At 41.7% G+C, this 18,654-nt stretch overlaps 1 protein-coding gene across 12 annotated transcripts in view; it reads right to left on the reverse strand.

Annotated features, from left to right (window-relative positions):
- The window catches only part of SLC22A15 (solute carrier family 22 member 15), a 255,205-nt gene that overhangs the window by 63,565 nt on the left and 172,986 nt on the right, over positions 1 to 18,654 (reverse strand). For 11 of the 12 annotated variants that reach the window (XR_014844386.1, XR_014844385.1, XR_001308430.3 and 8 more), the window contains one exon: positions 11,297 to 11,509. The exons of the other annotated variant lie outside the window; for it this stretch is intronic. Coding sequence is in view for 5 of the 11 variants with exons in the window: in XM_085023479.1 (XP_084879605.1) it covers positions 11,297 to 11,509 (213 nt within the window). In the remaining 6 variants the exon portion in view is untranslated. The remainder of the gene's footprint in view (positions 1 to 11,296; positions 11,510 to 18,654) is intronic. 12 annotated transcript variants of the gene reach the window in all.

The following is an 18,654-nucleotide window of genomic DNA, read 5'->3' on the forward strand; positions in this document are numbered from 1 at the left end:
GCTCAACACAGTTCAGAGACACTCGCTACTCTTTCATGAATTTTAAAAATAATTCAATGTATCTATACTCTATCTCTAGGAGATGCCCTAGATTAAAACCCCTCCTCGGGGGGAGTTCCCATTGTGGCTCAGTGCTAATGAATCCAACTAGTATCCATGAGGATTTGGGCTTGACCCCTGACCTTGCCCAGTGAGTAAAGGATCCGGCGTTGCTGTGAGCTGTGGTGTAGGTTGCAGACGTGGCTTGGATCTGGTGTTGCTGTGGGTGTGGTGTAGGCTGGCAGCTGTAGCTCCAATTCAACCCTAGCCTGAGAACTTCCATATGCCATAGGTGTGGCCCCCCCAAAAATAAAAATAAAACAAAACCCTCCTTGGTACTGAGCCAGTGGGAACTCTGGAAGGTTCTTTGTACTTGATGTTGGCAGAAAGGGGAGTGTCAGTACTCTGACTATGGACCTGTCATGCAAGCAATATGCAGAACACCTATAAAGTCAGAGCTACTATATAATCAGAGCTATTATATAATCAAACTCTCAAGCATGCAAGATAGCTTATTTTGTACTTCTTTGATAAGAATATAGTCAATAAATTAATAAGTTGTTTATATATGTGGCAAAATTTGGTGTGAGATCCATTCTCATTATAATGTGGTTGATGAATGTATTGGAGAGCTGACCTATGCATAGACTCTTACCCATTTCAAAATCCTATGGGGGCAATAAACAGAATGAAAGCTTTTTGAAGAAATGGCTAACTCCATAGTTGGAGTAGGGAGATCAAGATAAACCTGAAATGCCTTGTCCTGTCAAAAATTTATAAAGTGCTTGAAAAAAAAAAAAGATGGGCCCATCAAAAGGGCATATGAGGACTTTCAACTCCAGGAAGATGGCGTAAACATACTGCAATACTGGGATTTATTCAAAAAACATATATTTGGTCATTCAGATGGCCAAATTCAGATATATTTGTCATATGTGTTTCGTCCTCACCCACAGGTCCTGGCTCATGGCTCCCAAAACCCTTGGAATTTCCTGAGCTTAGGTTAAGAGCAATGGGATAATATTTGGTCTCCTGTCCTCAGTTCCTAAAAAAATGCTTCAGGGAAGGTGACTCTGGGGTCCCACCCAAGGGCAGAGGCTGGTCGCCAAGACAACCAACCATGTGATTAGAGGGTTAGCTCTTTCAGTCCCAACCCTTCTCTCTCTCCAAACTCCAGGGAGAGGAGAGGGGCTAGAATTTAAATCGACTGCCAATGGCCAGTAATTTAATCAATCGTGCCTAAGCAATGAAGCCTCCATAAAAACACAAAGGGACAGGGTTTGAAGAGCTTCTGGGTTAGTAACCACTTGGAGACTGGGGAGACTGGCGCTTCGAGGGCATGGAGGCTCCACACGGTTTCCCTATGCTTTGCCCCATGTATCTCTTCATCTGGCTGTTGTTCTGTATCCTTTAATATCTTTTTAGAATAAACTAGCCATCTAGTAAGTAAGTGTTTTCTTCCTGAGTTCTGTGAGCCATTCTAGTAAATTAACTGAGCCTGAAGAGGAGGTCATGGGAACATCTGATTTATGGTCCCTTGGTTAGAAGTACAGGGAACAACCTAAACTTGGATTGGCATCCTGAGTTGGAGGGGGGTCCCTGGAACCTCCAATCTGTAGCCAGCTGGTCAGAAGCACAGGTAAGAACATCTGACGTGGAGGGAAGTCTTGTGGGACTGAGCCCTTTACCTGCAGAATTTGATTCTATCTCTGGGTAGATAGTGTCAGAATTGAGTTGAAGTGGCACATACACCGCTGGCACCTGAGAAGTGCTTGTTTGAATTGGGTCCAGGAACATTTTTCTATGTACCTTCCCCTGTTTCTCCTACTATGTACTGCTAAAAATCCTGAACATCATAGATAAAACAAACACAAGACAACTTTAAACGTGGAGAAAGAGGGGCTAAAGACCCTGGGAAGGAAAGAATGGCACAGTGCCAGGTTCCCTAGGTTTCTCTTTGCCTCACACATCAGACTGGACATTGGAGAAGCCAGAAACTCAGAAATGCTAAAAGGAGTGACAAAGAAGCCCCAGTGAGGCCCGGAGAGGGGCAGCCCAGCAAGACAGAAGCCTTTTAGGCAATCACTGCTTTATTCCAGCCAATCATCACCACAGAAACAAAACCCAAAAAAACCCAACTGTGGCTCCAACCCCATCCACACCAGCAAAGGCTGAGTGGAGAACCCAGGCTTCCCTCTGGCCAGGTTGTAATGACTCACCCCACCCGACTCCAGCCCGGTGATGTCAGAAAGAGACAAGGATGAGTCAGCACTTTTGTTCCTGCCAAAGTCTTGCTCCCTCCCACCCCAATCTCCCATCCCAATCCCACCACAAGTGTCAGTGGAGAACACTGGGGGAGACTGGATCTCACCACCCAGTAGTAATGACGTACCTCTCCCTTTTATTCTGTGCCTGAGCAGTGTCACAGAAAGCCAGATAAAATGGAAGGCTTAAATAATACCTAATATCTCTTAACATAATCTCCCACACTTTAAGTTTCAAACAAAACTAACTTGTCCTACCAACAACTAGAAAAATCTCAAATGAAAAAACACATGAAAACAGACAATTTCTGAGATGACAGAGATCAGAGAAATAACTGACAAAGATTTTAAAGCCGCCCTCATAAGCACTTGTAAACACTTAAATGGATGACAAAATAGAAAGTCTCAGCAAAAAAGAATACATATATATATATATATATAAAACAAAATAGAAATTTTAGAAGGGAAAGAAACAATGAATGGATTCAACATCAGAATAAAGGAGAGAGAAGAATCAGTGAACTTGAAAATACAGCAATAGGAAATACCCAACCGGAAAACAAATACAAAATAGACTAAAAAAAAAAAAGTGAACAAAGGGATCTGTGGGGTTAGAACTAAAGAATATTCATGTTCCTGGAGTTCTAGAAGGAAAGGAGAAAGAGGGAAGTGCTTTAAAAAAAAAGTTCATGAATAAATAACAGCTGAAAATCCCCCAATTTGTCAAGAGATATAAACCTGATGGTCCAAGAAGCTCAGTAAACCACAAATAAGATAAACCTGAAAAAATTCATACCAAGTAACATCACAGTCTAACGCCTAAAAACTAAAGACTAGAAAACTTTAAAATATTAAAAGTAGCAAGAGAAAAATGACACCTTCTCCATAGGAAAAAAAAAAATTCAAATAACACCATATTTTTCATCACAAACCGTAAAGGCCAAAAAGAAGTGGCAGGGGAGTTTTTAAATGCTGAAGGAAAAGAACTGTCAGCCAAGAATTTTATAACCAATAAAGAGAAGGGATGAAGGAGAAATCAAGATGTTCTCAAAGGAAAACTAAATTTTTGTTGCCATCAGAACTACCCTAAAACAATGTCTAATGGAAGTTCTCTTAAAAGAAGAAAACATTAAAGAAGGGATTTCGGAACATCAGGAAGAAAGAAAGAACAAGTTAAGAAAAAACTGGGGGAGTTCCCATTGTGGTGCAGCGGAAACGAATCTGACCAGGAACCATGAGGTTGCAGGTTCGATCCCTGGCCTTGCTCAGTGGGTTAAGGATCCGGCATTGCTGTGAGCTGTGGTGTAGGTCGAAGATTCGGCTCAGATCTGGTGTTGCTGTGGCTGTGGCATAGGCCGGCAGCTATAGCTCCGATTAGACCCCTAGCCTGGGAAACTCCATATGCCACTGGTGCGGCCCTGTAAGGACAAAAGACCAAAAAAAAAAAAAAAAAAAAGAAAGAAAAAAAGAAAAAAAGAGAGAGAGAGAAAGAAAAGAAAGAAGGAAAAAAATTGGGGTAAATACAACAGACTTTCCTTCTCCTCTTGAGTTTTCGAAATTAGTTTGATGGTTGAAGCAAAAATTATAATACTGTGTAATGCGGTTCTAAAGGTATGTAGAAAAATATTTAAGACAATTATAAACAGGGGAAAGCGAAGGAATATAAAGTGAGGTACAGTTTGTCACTCAAACTGGTGATCTGACATTAGTAGACTATGATAAGTTACGTATATATAATTTAAGACCAAGAGCAATCCCAAAATAGGTATACAAAGAAATATACTCAAAAATACTATGGGTAAGTCAAAATAGAATTCTAAAAAATGTTCAAGTAACCTACAGGAAGGCAGAAAACATAAAAGTGAAAAGCAAAAAAACAGAAGAACCAAAAAAATAATAAAGTGAAAGAGGTAAGCTCTAACACATAAAGAATTGCATTAAATGTAAATTATTTAATACACAAATAAAGACAGAGACTGACAGTATGAATTTTAAGACGATCCAATTATATGCTGTCTATAAGAAAATAATTTTACATATCATGATACAAGTAAATTGAAAGTAAAAGAAGGAAAAAATAAATATCGTCCTAATACTAATCAAAGAAAGTAGGAGTGGCTATATTATTATCAAATAAACCACATGCAGAACAAGAAAATGAGTGGGGACAGGGAGGGACATTATAAGATGATAAAAAGGTCATTCCACCAACAAGACATAGCCACCAAAATTGTATATACGCCAAACAACAGACCTATAAAATATATGAAGCAAAACCTGAGAGTAGTAAAAGAGACCTCAATACATCTCTCATTATAATTGAAGATGTAAACACTCCTCCCTCAATAGTCTGTAGAAAATCAGCAAAAAGACAAAGAACTTAACAACACCCATCAACCAACAGTGTTTTATAAATCTTGTTTATAAAATTTGTAAGCAAGATTTATAAAACACTTCACCCAAAGGAAGCAGAATACACATTTGGTTCAAGTGGCAATGAGACATACGGCCAAGAGAGACCACATCCTAGGCCACAAAAGAAACCTCAACAAATTTAAAAGAACATAAATTATACAGAGTGTCCTCTGACCACAATGGAATCAAGCTAGAAATTGAAAATAGAAGGCTAACAGAACAATCACCAAACACTAGGAACTAAACAGAATACTTCCAAATAATCACTGGATCAAAGAGGAAGTCTCAAGGAGGCCAAATAACACATTGAGCTGGATATAAATGAAAATACAATGTATCAAAACTTGTGGGACACAGCTAAAGAAGTCCCCAGAGAGAATTTTTATCACTAAATGCTTATATTTTCAAAGAGGGAGACTCCCATCAATATTCTAGACACCACCTCTAAAATCTAAAAGAGAGAAAAAGAGAAAGAAACCCCAAAACAAACAGAAGGATGGAAATAGTAAAGAGCAGAAATGAATAAAATTGAAAATAGAAAAACAATAGAGGAAAAAAATCAATGAAACAAAATGCTGTTTCTTTAAAATATCAGTAATTGACAAACCTCTATCATGACTGACAAGTAATTAAATAAGAAAGGATAGAAATCACCAATATCAGATAATAGAAGAGAGGACATTTCAGATTCTGAAGACATCCAAGGGATGATAAAGTGATACAATGGACAACTCTACACACATTAATTTCAAAACTTAGATGAAATGGACCAATTCTTCAAAAATCACAAACTGCCCCAAGTCACAATACAAAATAAATCATTTAAATAGTCTTATAACTTTTGAGGAAATTGAATTCATCATTTTAAAACTCCAAAAAAAAGAAACCTAAAGACCCAGATGACTTCACTGGAGAATTCTCCCAAACGTTTAGAGGACTAACACCAATTCTACATCATCACTTCCAAAAAACAGAAAAGGAGAGGACACTTCTCAATTCACTTTATAAACCTAGCATTACCCTGATACCAACACCAGACAAAGGTAATACCAAATAAAAAGAAGACTAGAGACAAATATTTCTGATGAATATAGAAGCAAAGACCATTAACAAATTATTAGTCAATAAAATTCAGCAAAATACAAAAAGAAGCACATGCCATCCAGAGCTGTAAGGTTGGGTCAGTATTTGAAAATCAGTGTAATCCACCACATTAGAAGGTAAAGAAGAAAAATCACATCTTCATTGAAATTGATGTAGAAAATTGCAAAATGATGCATTTGACACATCCGGTACACAGCCATGATAAAAACTAAAAACAAGGAGTTCCTGTTTGCCTCAGCAGAAATGAACCCAACTAGTATCTATGAGGATGCGGGTTTGACCCCTGGCTCCATTCAGTGGGTTAAGGATCTGGCGTTGCTGTGAGATGTGGTCTAGGTTGATGAAACAGCTCAGATCTGGAGTTGCCGTGGCTCTGGGTAGGCCAACAGCTGTAACTCTGATTCGACCCCTAGTCTGGGAACTTTCATATGCCACAGGTGCAGCCCTAAAAAAGAAAAAGAAAAAAAAAGAAAAAACTCTAAAACAATGTTGGAATGAAAGAATTTCCTCAATGTAGTTAAAAAAAAAAAAAAAATCTACAACCACCTATAGCTAATGTTACATTTCACGGTACATACCGCACGCAGCCTTCCCGCTAAGATTGGGAATAATTGCATGGACGTCAGTTCTCAGCATCTATTCAACATAGTGCTGGAGTTTTTAGCTGGACCAATAAAGCAACAAAATGAAAAAAAAAAAAAAAAAGCATGCAGATTGCAAAGGGAGAAATAAAGCTGTCCCTGTTTTTGACATAATTATCTAGAAGCTCCCAAAGAATCTTCAAAATATCCCTAGAATTAATGAGTTCAGCAAGATCACAGCCTACAAGATTAACACGCAAAAATCAACTGTATTTCTACATACTAACAATGAACATGTGGATATCAAAATTTAACATATAATATTATTTACGATTACTCAAAAAAGAGAAATATTAAGGTGTAAATTTAGCAAAACATGTACAGGACTTATACTAGTGTATTAGTAAGACTACAAAACACTGAAATCAAAGAATCCCTAAATAACACACAGTGTTCATGGATTTTCTGTGGATAAAGAAATTTTAAAATTTATGTGGAGTTCCCATAGTGGCTCAGCGGATTAAGAACCTGACACAGTGTCAGTGAGGATGTGGGTTCAATCCCTGGCCTTGATCACTGGGTTAAGGATCCAGTGCTGCTGCAAGCTGTGGCATAGGTTGCAGACGCAACCTGGATCTGGTGTTGCTGTGGCTGCAGTCTAGGCCCAAGAGCTGCAACTCCAATTTGACCCCTCGCCTGGGAACATTCATATGCCACAAGTGCAGCTATAAAAAGAAAAATAAAATAAAATTTATATGGAAAGCCAAAAGGAACTAAAACAGCCAAAACAATCTTGAAAAAGGATAAAGTGAGGAGTTCCCATCATGGCTTAGTGGTTAACAAACCGACCAGTATCCATGACGACGTGGGTGTGATCCCTGGCCTTGCTCACTGGGTTAAGGACCCAATGTTGCCATAAGCTGTGGTGTAGGTCGCAGACACAGCTTGGATCCTGTGTTGCTGTGGCTGTGGTGCAGGCTAACAGCTACAGCTCCGATTCGACCCCTAGCCTGGGAAACTCCATATGCGGCAGGTACAGCCCTAAACAAACAAAAGACAAAAAAAAAAAAAAAAGGATAAAGTGAGAGAAAACATTCTGCCTGTGTACAGGACTTGTTGTATAACTAAAGTAATACAACTAAAACTAGATGGACCTGCAGAGAATTATGCTGAGTGAAAAAAGCTAATTCCCAAAGGCTACATGGATGATTCCATTTTATAATACTCTTGAAATGGTGACAGTAAAGTATAGGAAAACAGATTAGTAGTTACCAGGGAAACTGGACAGCCTTGGGGAGGGAGGAAAGGGGGTGTAGCTCTAGACAAATGCGCATGGCAACAGATCCTTGTGGTGATAGGAATCTTCTGTGACTTAGCCATATCAAGGCCATTATCCCGGCTGTGATATTCTATTATGATCTTACAAGATGCTACCATTTGGAAAAACGAGGCAAAGGGTTCACAGAACTTCTTTGTATTATTTGTTGCGACTGTATGTCAATCTTCAATTATCTCAAAAGAAAAACTTTAATTAAAAAAAAAAGTAGACAAGAGCCAGCGTGAAGAGTTTCCCACTGGTAAATGAGGGATAATTAGAGCATCGACATAATTAAAGGGTACAATAAATTATAAATAATTGAAAAGACCAGGAATCTACCAGTACATATAATGATAGATCAGACAGACAGGGAAAATAAGATGGGGGAGAAGAAGAAAGAGACAGAGACAGACAGACAGACAGACAGGCCAACAGATAGCCACGGAAGGAGAAAGGGCCCTTGCTTATCGCAGAAGCTAAAAAGACAAAAAACAAAAAACCAACCGAAGCTCATGGAGAACAGACTGGAGTGTGCAAGAGTTGGGAGGTGAGGGGGTGGATGAAATGCGTGAAGAGGGTCAAAAGGTACCAAATCCAGCTGTAAAAATACACAAGTTGTGGAATATAATGTGCAGCATGGTGACCACAGATAATACTGTATCGTACATTCGAAAGCTGCTAAGAGAGCAAGCAGATCTTAAAAGTTCTCATCATAAGAAAAAAAAATGTGTAACCACGTATGCTGAAGAACGTTAACTAGACTTGTGGTAATCTTTTCACAATGATAGAAATAGCAAATCATTATGCTGTACACCTGAGACTAATATAATGCTGTATATAAATTATACCTCAATTAAAAAAAAGAAGCCCAATTGGCAAATATGGAAGAAGCACGAGAGTTAAGAATTCATCATTTCAAAACCATCATAGTCTAGCTTGGTTTATGAAAGAATCATCAAAGGATGCTACATTGCGGGGAGGGGTTCTGATAAAGAATAGTATATTAGCATAATCTTAAAGTGAGGACTCCCCACAGACTACTTATTTCTTGATAGGAAAAAAGAAAAAACACATGGAGTTCCCATTGTGGCTCAGCAGGTTCAGAACCCAACTAGTATCCATGAAGATGCAGGTTTCATCCCCGGCCTTGCTCAGTGGGTTAAGGATCCGGTGTTGCCGTGAGCTGTGGTGGAGGTCACAGATGGGGCTCTGATCTCCCATTGCAGTGGCTGTGGTACAGGCCAGCAGCTGCCAACTAGACCCCTATTCTTAGAACTCCCATATGCCACAGATGCCGCCCTAAAAAGCAAAAAGCACAACAAAACAAAACAGCAAGTGCACAGGAGAGAAATCAGGCACTACCTGGCATGGATGGTCAAAATTAACATCACCCCAAGAGGGCAGATGAATATTGTGCATCTCCACACAGGATCCCCTGAGGACACAGCACTGCTTATATACAATTCTGACCGTAGATGCATAACCTGAATGGGGAATCACTGACAGATCCAAAACGAAAAACATTTTTCGTTTCAAAAAGGGAGGGGTTATGTATCCTTCAAACGTATCAACATCATAAAAGAAAAAGGCTGAAGGTGAAAAGATCCTAAAGAGCCATGACAACTCAGTTTAACATGTGGTCCTCAGTGGAATTCAGTGCAAGAGGGGAAAAATCAGTGCCACCAAGGACATGACTGGGACAAGGGGCAAAACTGGCTGTGGGTGGTAGATTGGACAAATCTGTGCGGCATCTCTGTGAATTTCTTGACGTTGATAATGGTCCCGTGGTTACATAAGAGAAGGTCCTTATTTTTAGGAAATGCACACAGAAGCATTTGGGTGTAAAAGATCACCAGTAGATGCAACTTGCATATGGCTTTAAAAAGCTGTGAGATAGTAACACGAATAAGGTAAGATACTAACAACAGATGAAACTAAAGGATAGAAGGGTAAGTTTCGAGCTATTCTTGAAAGTCCCGTCAGTTTGAAATTATTTCCAAATGAAATGATTTTTAAAGTTCTTCGGCTGCTGTTAACCTATCAAAAAGAACCACGAGATGCGGATACTGAACCGGATTAGATAGGTCCCTAACCAGGACAGGAATAAGAGCATGGGCTTCGGAGTTAAGACAAATTTGGGCTCAAATCCTAGCTCTGCACTTATTAGCTGGCCTTGACCTCAAGAAGTCTCCACCTTCTCATCTGTAAAATGGGGAAAATAATACTTAACCTCCTAAAACTACGTTGAAGGTTAAAAGCAGGGCTGTAAACTATTACAATGCCAGGTGTTTCATCACCATGCCTCAGCACGACTTCGTAGTTTTACAGGTGAGGAGTGGTGATACCTGCGGTGATGGAGGTTATTGCTGGTGTTGCTGGTATGACACTGGGATGCAAAGATGGCCAAAATGGGTTTCTGACCTCAAAGGACTTATAAAACCAGAGATGAACCACAAACTACAGTGTGTAATGTAGGTACAAATAAACTGTTACTGAGGCAAAAACAAAAGTATACTTACCTCTTCTGGGGAGTGGGCTCAGAGGGGCTTCTCTGGGAAGGTGAAAGTCAAGTGAGGGGGAGGGGACAGGCTAGGATGGCACCGGGCAGAGGCAAGGGTGAGTGGTTGGAGCTGTCCCAGCCAAGGTGACCAGTGCAAGTCAAGGGCTCAGGACATGTGTGGGAAGCAGGGGAGGCAGAAAGAAGTGCATAATGGTACACCCAGGACCAAGCTGGGGAGGGTGAAGGGCCTTGAACATGACACACAGGACGTCAGTGTGCTGTGTGTGCCATGGGACAATCCGTGGAGGCGTCTGAGTGAGGCTGGCTAGGACTGGATTGTTGTCATGAAAATACCACTGGGCATCAGTGGGCAAATGGATAGCTTGTGGGGAGGAGGCAAAGACTACAGAATATGTCAACATTTTAACAACCAGGACCCATGCTTTGCAGCCCTGCATGAGCCCTGGAGTTCTCATCCCAGGGTTTCTCTTCACCAGGCTACCTATCCTCAGCTCATACACCTCAGGCTGGCTCAGAAGGTGCTGTCCTTACCAGAACCTTCCTGGCCCAAAAAGTCCCCTGGAAAGTAAGGCTTCCTGCCCACACTGGACAGTACTATTTGTATTTTATGTTGTGCAGTCAAGGTGCCTCCTGGGATCTACACACGGAACTGGACTCACACATGAACTGTGGATATTATGGATGCTCGTTGCACTTCTCTCTGTTAATGTTTGCGGATAAAAGAAAAAGATGTGCAAGGTTTAATTCACCTTCTAAAAGGAAGCTATTACCATTATGTTGAAGGTTAAATGAAGGGCTGTAAACTATTACAACGCCTCTGGAGTTTATATTACTTCATCTAATTAGTTTGGTAAGACTCATGCTTCTCCCATTTGCGGTAAGAAGGAAAAAGAGTATGTGTTCATAGAATATTCTCCTTTAACTCTCAAATTGACTCAAAAGTGATCTGAAGATGGGCTGAAATTTACATCACCAGGACCAAACAGTAGTTCCACACAGAACACTTGGTGGCTGGAAGGGCTGGGTACCCCCTCATCCCCCACCCCGGAGGTACCTCAGAGGCAATGGAGGTGAAGCTGCCGCTGAAGTGCACGTGCTTGTGGATCTCGCTGCCGTTGGCCGTCAGGAGCCAGGCCCCCAGTGCCTGCTCTTCCCGGACCGACTGGTTGCTGTGGCTCTGGTTGGGCAGGAGCTCTGCCAGGTCCCAGTGGTAGGACGGCGTGGCCCCAACCAGCGCAATGAGGATGGCTTCCGTGGCCACGTAGAGCTGAAAGAGGAAACACACAGAACCATCTATGCTGGAAATGTGATGAGTAAGCCTGCAAACCTTGAAAGATTGGCTCTTTCTTTTGTGTTTCTGTGAGCTACAGGAACGAGACACCTCAGAAAGAGAGGGCAGTTAAAAGCAGCCTCCTGATCTATCACTAACGGAGCCATCAGCAATCCTATCTGCAGAGCACCTGATACTTCCTCCCAGGGTTTTCTCCTATGCTGGAGGCTGGAGATCCATCTGATGCCGAGGACACTGTGGATAAAGATTCCACACTGGCAGGGAGTAGGAAGTGGGAAGGATATTACTGGCTCTGATTCAGAAGGTTAACATTCCAGCTATTTTCACCCCAACACTACACCTCAGTTCAGATAAGGAGTCACCAGGGTCCAGGACTCAAAGTTTGTTTGGGATTCATGATCGAAACAAGAAAATATTTTGTGGCATAAATGTTTCCAAAAACAGTGTGTACACACACACACACACACACACACACACACACAGGGATGGGGATGGAGGAAGGACCCACTTTCCATTAAAGTAAGGAAGCATTATACGCACTTGAGGAGGTACTAAAATATTGCATACAGTTTATAAGAGGTAAAACATTCAAAATCCCCGGAACAGATATTCATTCACTGTATAACCTGTAATCATTGCTTAATCTTAAACACAGTTGTCCCTCTAAAGAAAAAATACTCCATTTAAGAAATATTTATTGAGCACATATCATTTGTCACTGACTATTTTGGACTTCACAGGCTACTCACAATTGGGTTTACAAGCTGCCGAGACCTGTGAAGCCTTTTTATGCTATGGATCTATTTATATTCTTCTTGTTGGATGATTATTTCAAGCTTAAAATATATTAGGAAAACAGAGATAGTCTGATCCATAATGAGATAATCTTATTTTAAGAAACCATCACTATTAGAACTTAAGATCTTAAAATACCTTTAAACTTCAGGCAGTATTACAAAGCCACAGTAATCAAGACAGTATGGTACTGGTACCAAAACAGACAGATAGACCAATCGAACAGAATACAGAACCCAAAAATAGACCCTGACAGCTACAGTCACTTAATCTTTGACAAGGGATGCAAGAATATAAAATGGGAAAAAGACAGTCTTTTCGGCAAGTAATCCTGGGAAACCTGGACAGCTGCATGCAAATCAATGAAACTAGAACACACCCTCACACCATGCACCAAAATAAACTCAAAATGACTGAAAGACTTAAATACAACAAGACACCATCAAACTCCTGGAGGAGAATATAGGCAAAACATTCTCTGACATCAACCTTACAAATGTTTTCTCAGGTCAGTCTCCCTAAGTAACAGAATTAAGAGCAAAAATAAACCAGTGGGACCTCATCAAATTGACAAGCTTTTGCACAGCAAAGGAAACCAAAAAGAAAACAAAAAGACAACTTACAGAATGGGAGAAAATAGTTTCAAATGATGCAACTGACAAGGGCCTAATCTCTAAAATATACAAACAACTTATACAGCTCAACAGCAAAAAAGCCAACAACCCAATTGAAAGATGGGCAAAGGACTTGAATAGACATTTCTCAAAGGAAGATATACAGATGGCCAACAAGCACTTGAAACAATGCTCAACATCACTGATTATTAGAGAAATGCAGATCAAAACTACCATGAAATACCACCTCATACCAGTCAGAATGGCCATCATTAATAAGTCCACAAATAACAAATGCTGGAGCGGGTGTGGAGAAAAGGGAACCCTCTTGCACTGTTGGTGGCAATGTAAGCTGGTACAACCACTATGGAGAACAGTATGGGGATACCTTAGAAAATTATACTTATGACCCAGCAATCCCACTCTTGGGCATATATCCGGACAAAACTCTGCTTTAAAAAGGCACATGCACCTGTATGTTCATTGCAGAACTATTCACAGCAGCCAAGACATGGAATCAACCCAAACGTCATCAACGGATGATTGGATCAGGAAGATGTGGTGTACATATACACAGTGGAATACTACTCGGCCATAAAAAAGAACAAAATAATGTCATTTGCAGCAACATGGATGGAACTAGAGACCTCTCATCCTGAGTGAAGTACATCAGAAAGAGAAAGACAAATACCATATGATATCACTTATATCTGGAATCTAACATATGGCACAAAGGAACCTTTCCACAGAAAAGAAAATCATGGACTTGGAGAAGAGACTTGTGGTTGCCAAGGGGGAAGGGGAGGAAGTGGGAAGGACTGGGAGCTTGGGGTAAACAGATGCAAAATGTTCCCTTCGGGATGGCTTAGCAATGGGATCCTGCTGTGTAGCACTGGGAACTCTGTCTAGTCAATTATAATGGAACACGTAATGTGAGAAAAAAGAATGTATACATGTATGTGTAACGGGGTCACCATGCTGTGCAGTAGAAAAAATATATAAAGAAATAAAAATTAAAATTTAAAAAAATACCTTTAAACAGAGTGTTTAAAAAACACAAAGTATGTGCTTTCTCTATAGCACATAGTAACACCCCACTGGATGGATGAGTTGACTGAGGCATAAAAGGGTGGAGAGGCTTGCCCACTGCATTATCTCCATTGTCAGGGAACTCCCAGCATCTTCCACACCACTCAGGAGGAGCACAGGCAGCTGTTAAGTGGAGAGGCTAAAGCCCCAGAGGCAGAGCAATTTATCACAAGTAGATGATGGAATTACTGTCAAGGAAAGAGAAAAGAAGTCATGACATCGTGTGTGTCATAACAGAAAGCTAATGTAAAACCCAAGATGTGATCTTCCCTCTCCGCCAAGGCTGCGAGGATGTGAGCCAGCCCCGATCTATTGGGCGTCGGATGACTTTGGGCCTCTGGAGACGCACAAAGCTGCCACAGGTCAGTCTGGGTGGGTGATTTATTGTCAGATGCAAAGGAAAACATGTTTCTAGATTTATATTGCTTCCTGGCCCCTATTTGCATACAATCAGGGAAGTTTTAGAACAGGAGGCAATCAGCTTCCAAAAATGCAAACCTTAATAATCACAAGAACAGATAGATTACACATTTAGCAGCAGCTATAATTACAGAGCCACTTGCACCCATTTTAGAAACTGCCCTTCCTGATTACAATCTGCTGAAATTCAACTGATGAGTAAAGAAATGAAAAAAAAAAAAAAAAAAGGAGCACAAAGAATTCAGGAAATGACGCATAGCGCATGTTCTGGTAAATGCACAGCCTTCAATCTAGCAAAGCAAACTAGTTATATTTTCTCTCTGAACATGCTCTTTTCTGCTTTTCTTCACCTGGAAAGCACTTTCTCCTGCTGTGAATGTCTGAATGTTCTCCATCCTCCAAGATGCAACTCAGATGCCCCCTCCCACCATCCTGCCTTCCCTCCAACCCCTCCAGAAGCCCTCTCCTGCTCCAGCTCACCCCCAAAAGTTCCATCTGGACCTTTCTTAGAACCTGTATCATTTCCTTCACAGCACTATATTGATGGATTTGCTGGTCTTATTTTTTCTATTGAAATATCCTCTCTCTGAGGGCAGGATCTCTGTCTGATTCACCTGAAGCCTCCCAAGACAAACAACTCAGGGCCTAGACAGATGATTACACACATTCCTCAAGTCAATGGATGAATGAATGACCAGAAGAGAACACTCGTAATAGCAGCAAGCACGTCTCTAACACCAACTATATGCCAGGCACCTGTTCTACGAGCTTGTTGAAAACATAGTGACGAATGTTATTTTTATTTGGATTATCCTAGGATAAGCAATATTCTAGGCAAAGGAGGAAGTGCTCCAAAGGGTCCTCTCATTGGCGTTCCTGTCGTGGCTCAGGGCTTAACGAATCCGACTAGGAACCATGAAGTAGCGGGTTCGATCCCTGGCCTTGCTCAGTGGGTTAAGGGTCTGGCATTGCCGTGAGCTGTGGTGTAGGTCACAGATACAGCTTGGATCTGACATTGCTGTGGCTGTGGTGCAGGCCTGCGGCTACAGCTGTGATTCGACCCCTAGCCTGAGAACCTCCATATGCCGCAGGAGCATAGAAAAGGCAAAAAGACAAAAACGAAACAACCAAACAAAGGGTCCTCTCATATGGGGTGTATTTCACTGTGGAGGCTACCATGCTTGGAAGAAACTACAGAGTGTAGGAACAAGTTAAAAAAGCGAAGAGGTGGTGCTGATACACACCCTTATTTATAATGCAGGGAGCAGTGAAACCTGTTATATATAATAATAATAATAATCAATAGTATCTGTATTAATCCGCATTATTCCTAGCAACCTGCAGGTTAAATAAGCACTTTCCTTCTTCCTCCTTTTTCTGCCTTCCCCCCACCTCTCACAATGTTTCCAGTACCCACCCCACGCGCTCTCTCTCTCTCTCTCACACACACACACACCCCTTATCAGAACATTCAGGGCCATGGCTTTGTGTCACCAGAGGGGTCAGCAACACACAGCTCTTCCTTGTGACACCAGCCTCCATAGCACAGTGTTTGACACAAATGGCCACAGAGCAGGCAGGCGGCTATGATACCAGGTGACACATGCCAACTGCGAAAGGCGAAAGGGGCACCATGAGGACCAGGTAGACGCATCTTGCTGCTTAAAGGGCATACAGATCATGGCTAGGTCCTTTACACAGGAGCGACAGCCCTGGGTCACGTGGACCTATGATGTCAAAGATGGTTTCCGCCCTTGGCTCGTCAGGGATGTGCCACCTGCACGAGGAATCGGGGCGGGGGGTGCTTTTCCTCGGTTTGCTTTCTTGGGCTGTGGCAATGTCACAGAGCTCACATCCTGCTTCTTCCCCAGAGGAGCAACCCTCTCCCACGTTCCCCCTGGTTGCTACCCGGTACACACATTCACCCCGCAACCTCATCTAGGGAACGGCACCCATCAGCAGAAGGGCTTTAAAGCCGCAATGAGAAACCACCATCCGCTCTCTCCTTCAGAGGAGAACCAACACCATCTCAAACCAATCATTATCCTCTCTAGTGCTACCTCCAGGGAAGGGGAAGGAGTGCCACAGACAGCGGGATTGTTTTTTCCCTTTCAATGTGATTATAATCAGAAAAGTGACTAAAATGCACTGGGGGATTGAAATTTTTAAAGTTTCGAAAAGGGAACGTTTTAAAAGTAATTTTATACTAACAGCATTATAAGCTTTTATACTACTCAGGAAACCAAAAACGTCTCCCATAAATTATCTCATCACAGTATCTTGTGAAGTCATGGTAAATACAACGTTTATGTTGGAAGCAGGAAAGATGAGCCACAGGGCGGTTAAGTGAAGCGGTCAAGGGTACGTGAGACACTAATGGGAAAACCAGGATGAGACTGGAGCCAACTAACTTTGGAGCCAAAGCTTTTTTTTCAGAGAAAAAGGGGGGGGGGTAGTCAAAGACGATTTTATTGTTGTCATTACTGTTAGTATTTACGCACTTGGTATTCAGCTAATTGATTCAACCAAAAGCATTACACAAGCATGACCACATCATGAAGGTAGCACTGATGCCCAGTGCCTGGCACAAAGTGGGCATTCAATAAATATTTGTGGGGTGACTCACTGACACTATTTTTGTGTGTTTAAAAAAATTAGTTATTGGAGTTCCTGTTGTGGCTTAGCAGAAATGAACCTGGCTAGTATTCATGAGGATGCAGGTTCGATCCCTGGCCTCAGCGGGTTTAAGGATCTGGTGTTGGTGTTGCTGTGGCTATGGCGTGGGCCAGCAACTGCAGCTCTGATGGGACCCCTAGCCTGGGAACTTCCACATGCCGCACCTGCAGCTCTAAAAAGAAAAAAAAGGAAAAAAAAGAAAAATTTAGTTATTATGCCCTGAATAAGTGTCTCTATGTCCCAGTTTTTCTCTGACTCTAATTTATCCACATCATGCTGCCAGGTCAGTCTCCCTGAGACATTCTTCATCAAACTCTTCTGGTCAAAACATATTAATGGATAAATGATAAATGTCCTAGCATCCAGAGCTCCAGCACATGGCCAACGGCGACCTTATCTGCATTCAAGCTTTGTGGACTGGCCTACTCCATTCCCCAAACATGACTTTTCACTGTGTGCCATGAAAAGCACTTGGCATCTGTACACTTGAGTCTGAACCTCAGCTCTAGTAAACTCCCGGCAAATCAAAACCTTTCTAAACTTAATGTTTTCTTCCAGTAACACTGGATGCTAGCAGTGCATCTTTATCTCATTCATTCCTATCTAATTAACCTATTCTGAAGGTCAAAGGGGCTATTTCTTTAGCTATATCACACAGTAAATCCTACAGCACCATCCAGATAGCATCCATCAGTGCCTCTCAAGCTTTAATGTGCAGAGTCTGATTCTGTAGGCAGAGGTGGGACCTGAACTTCTGCATTTCTAACAAGCTCTGGTGAGGTCAGTGCTGATGATCTGAGCCACACTTTGTGCAGCAAGGGTCTAGGTCATGCATTCTCCTATACTTTCTCCAACATTTTTTCCACCTGAAATGACCCTCCCACTTCTGTCTAAACCCAAGCTTAGATCAAGTTCAGCCCTCTTTCTTTCTTTTTTTTTTCATCTTCTTTATTTTAATTGTATATGGCCTCACCCCCAGCATAAGGATGTTCTCGGGCCAGGGACTGAATCCCAGCCACAGACGTGACCAATGCCATAGCTGCAGCAACACTGGGTCCTTTAATCCACTTGGCCGGGCTGGGTTGTACCTGTGCCTCTACAGTGACCTGAGCCACTGCATTCAAATTCTTACCCCACTGTGCCACTGTGGGAACTCCTTAGCCCTCTTTCTGAGGTTTCAACAAACCTCTCTGGACCATGCTAATGTCTACTTTCTTAATTTCCAAAGCATTCAAGGGTTGTATTATTTAAGTATGAGGAAACATTACTTTGTGTCATTATTTAACAGTAGAGATATAAATTTTTCTCTTCTAATGATTTGTCATATCTTGAAGAAAAGAAACCCTAACTCATACTTCTGCATCCTTTTTTTTTCTTTTTTTTTTTTTTTTGCCATTTCTTGGGCTGCTCTCACGGCATATGGAGGTTCCCAGGCTAGGGGTCGAATCAGAGCTGTAGGCACAGCCACAGCCACAGCAATGCAGGATCCAAGCCGCATCTGCGACCTACACCAAAGCTCACAGCAAC

The sequence above is a fragment of the Sus scrofa genome, chromosome 4, assembly GCF_054392235.1.
Source record: "Sus scrofa isolate SSC_HxYL_T2T_F1_AM1 chromosome 4, Sscrofa_HxYL_maternal_Yorkshire_Landrace_v2.0, whole genome shotgun sequence".
NCBI classification, from domain to species: Eukaryota; Metazoa; Chordata; class Mammalia; order Artiodactyla; family Suidae; genus Sus; species Sus scrofa.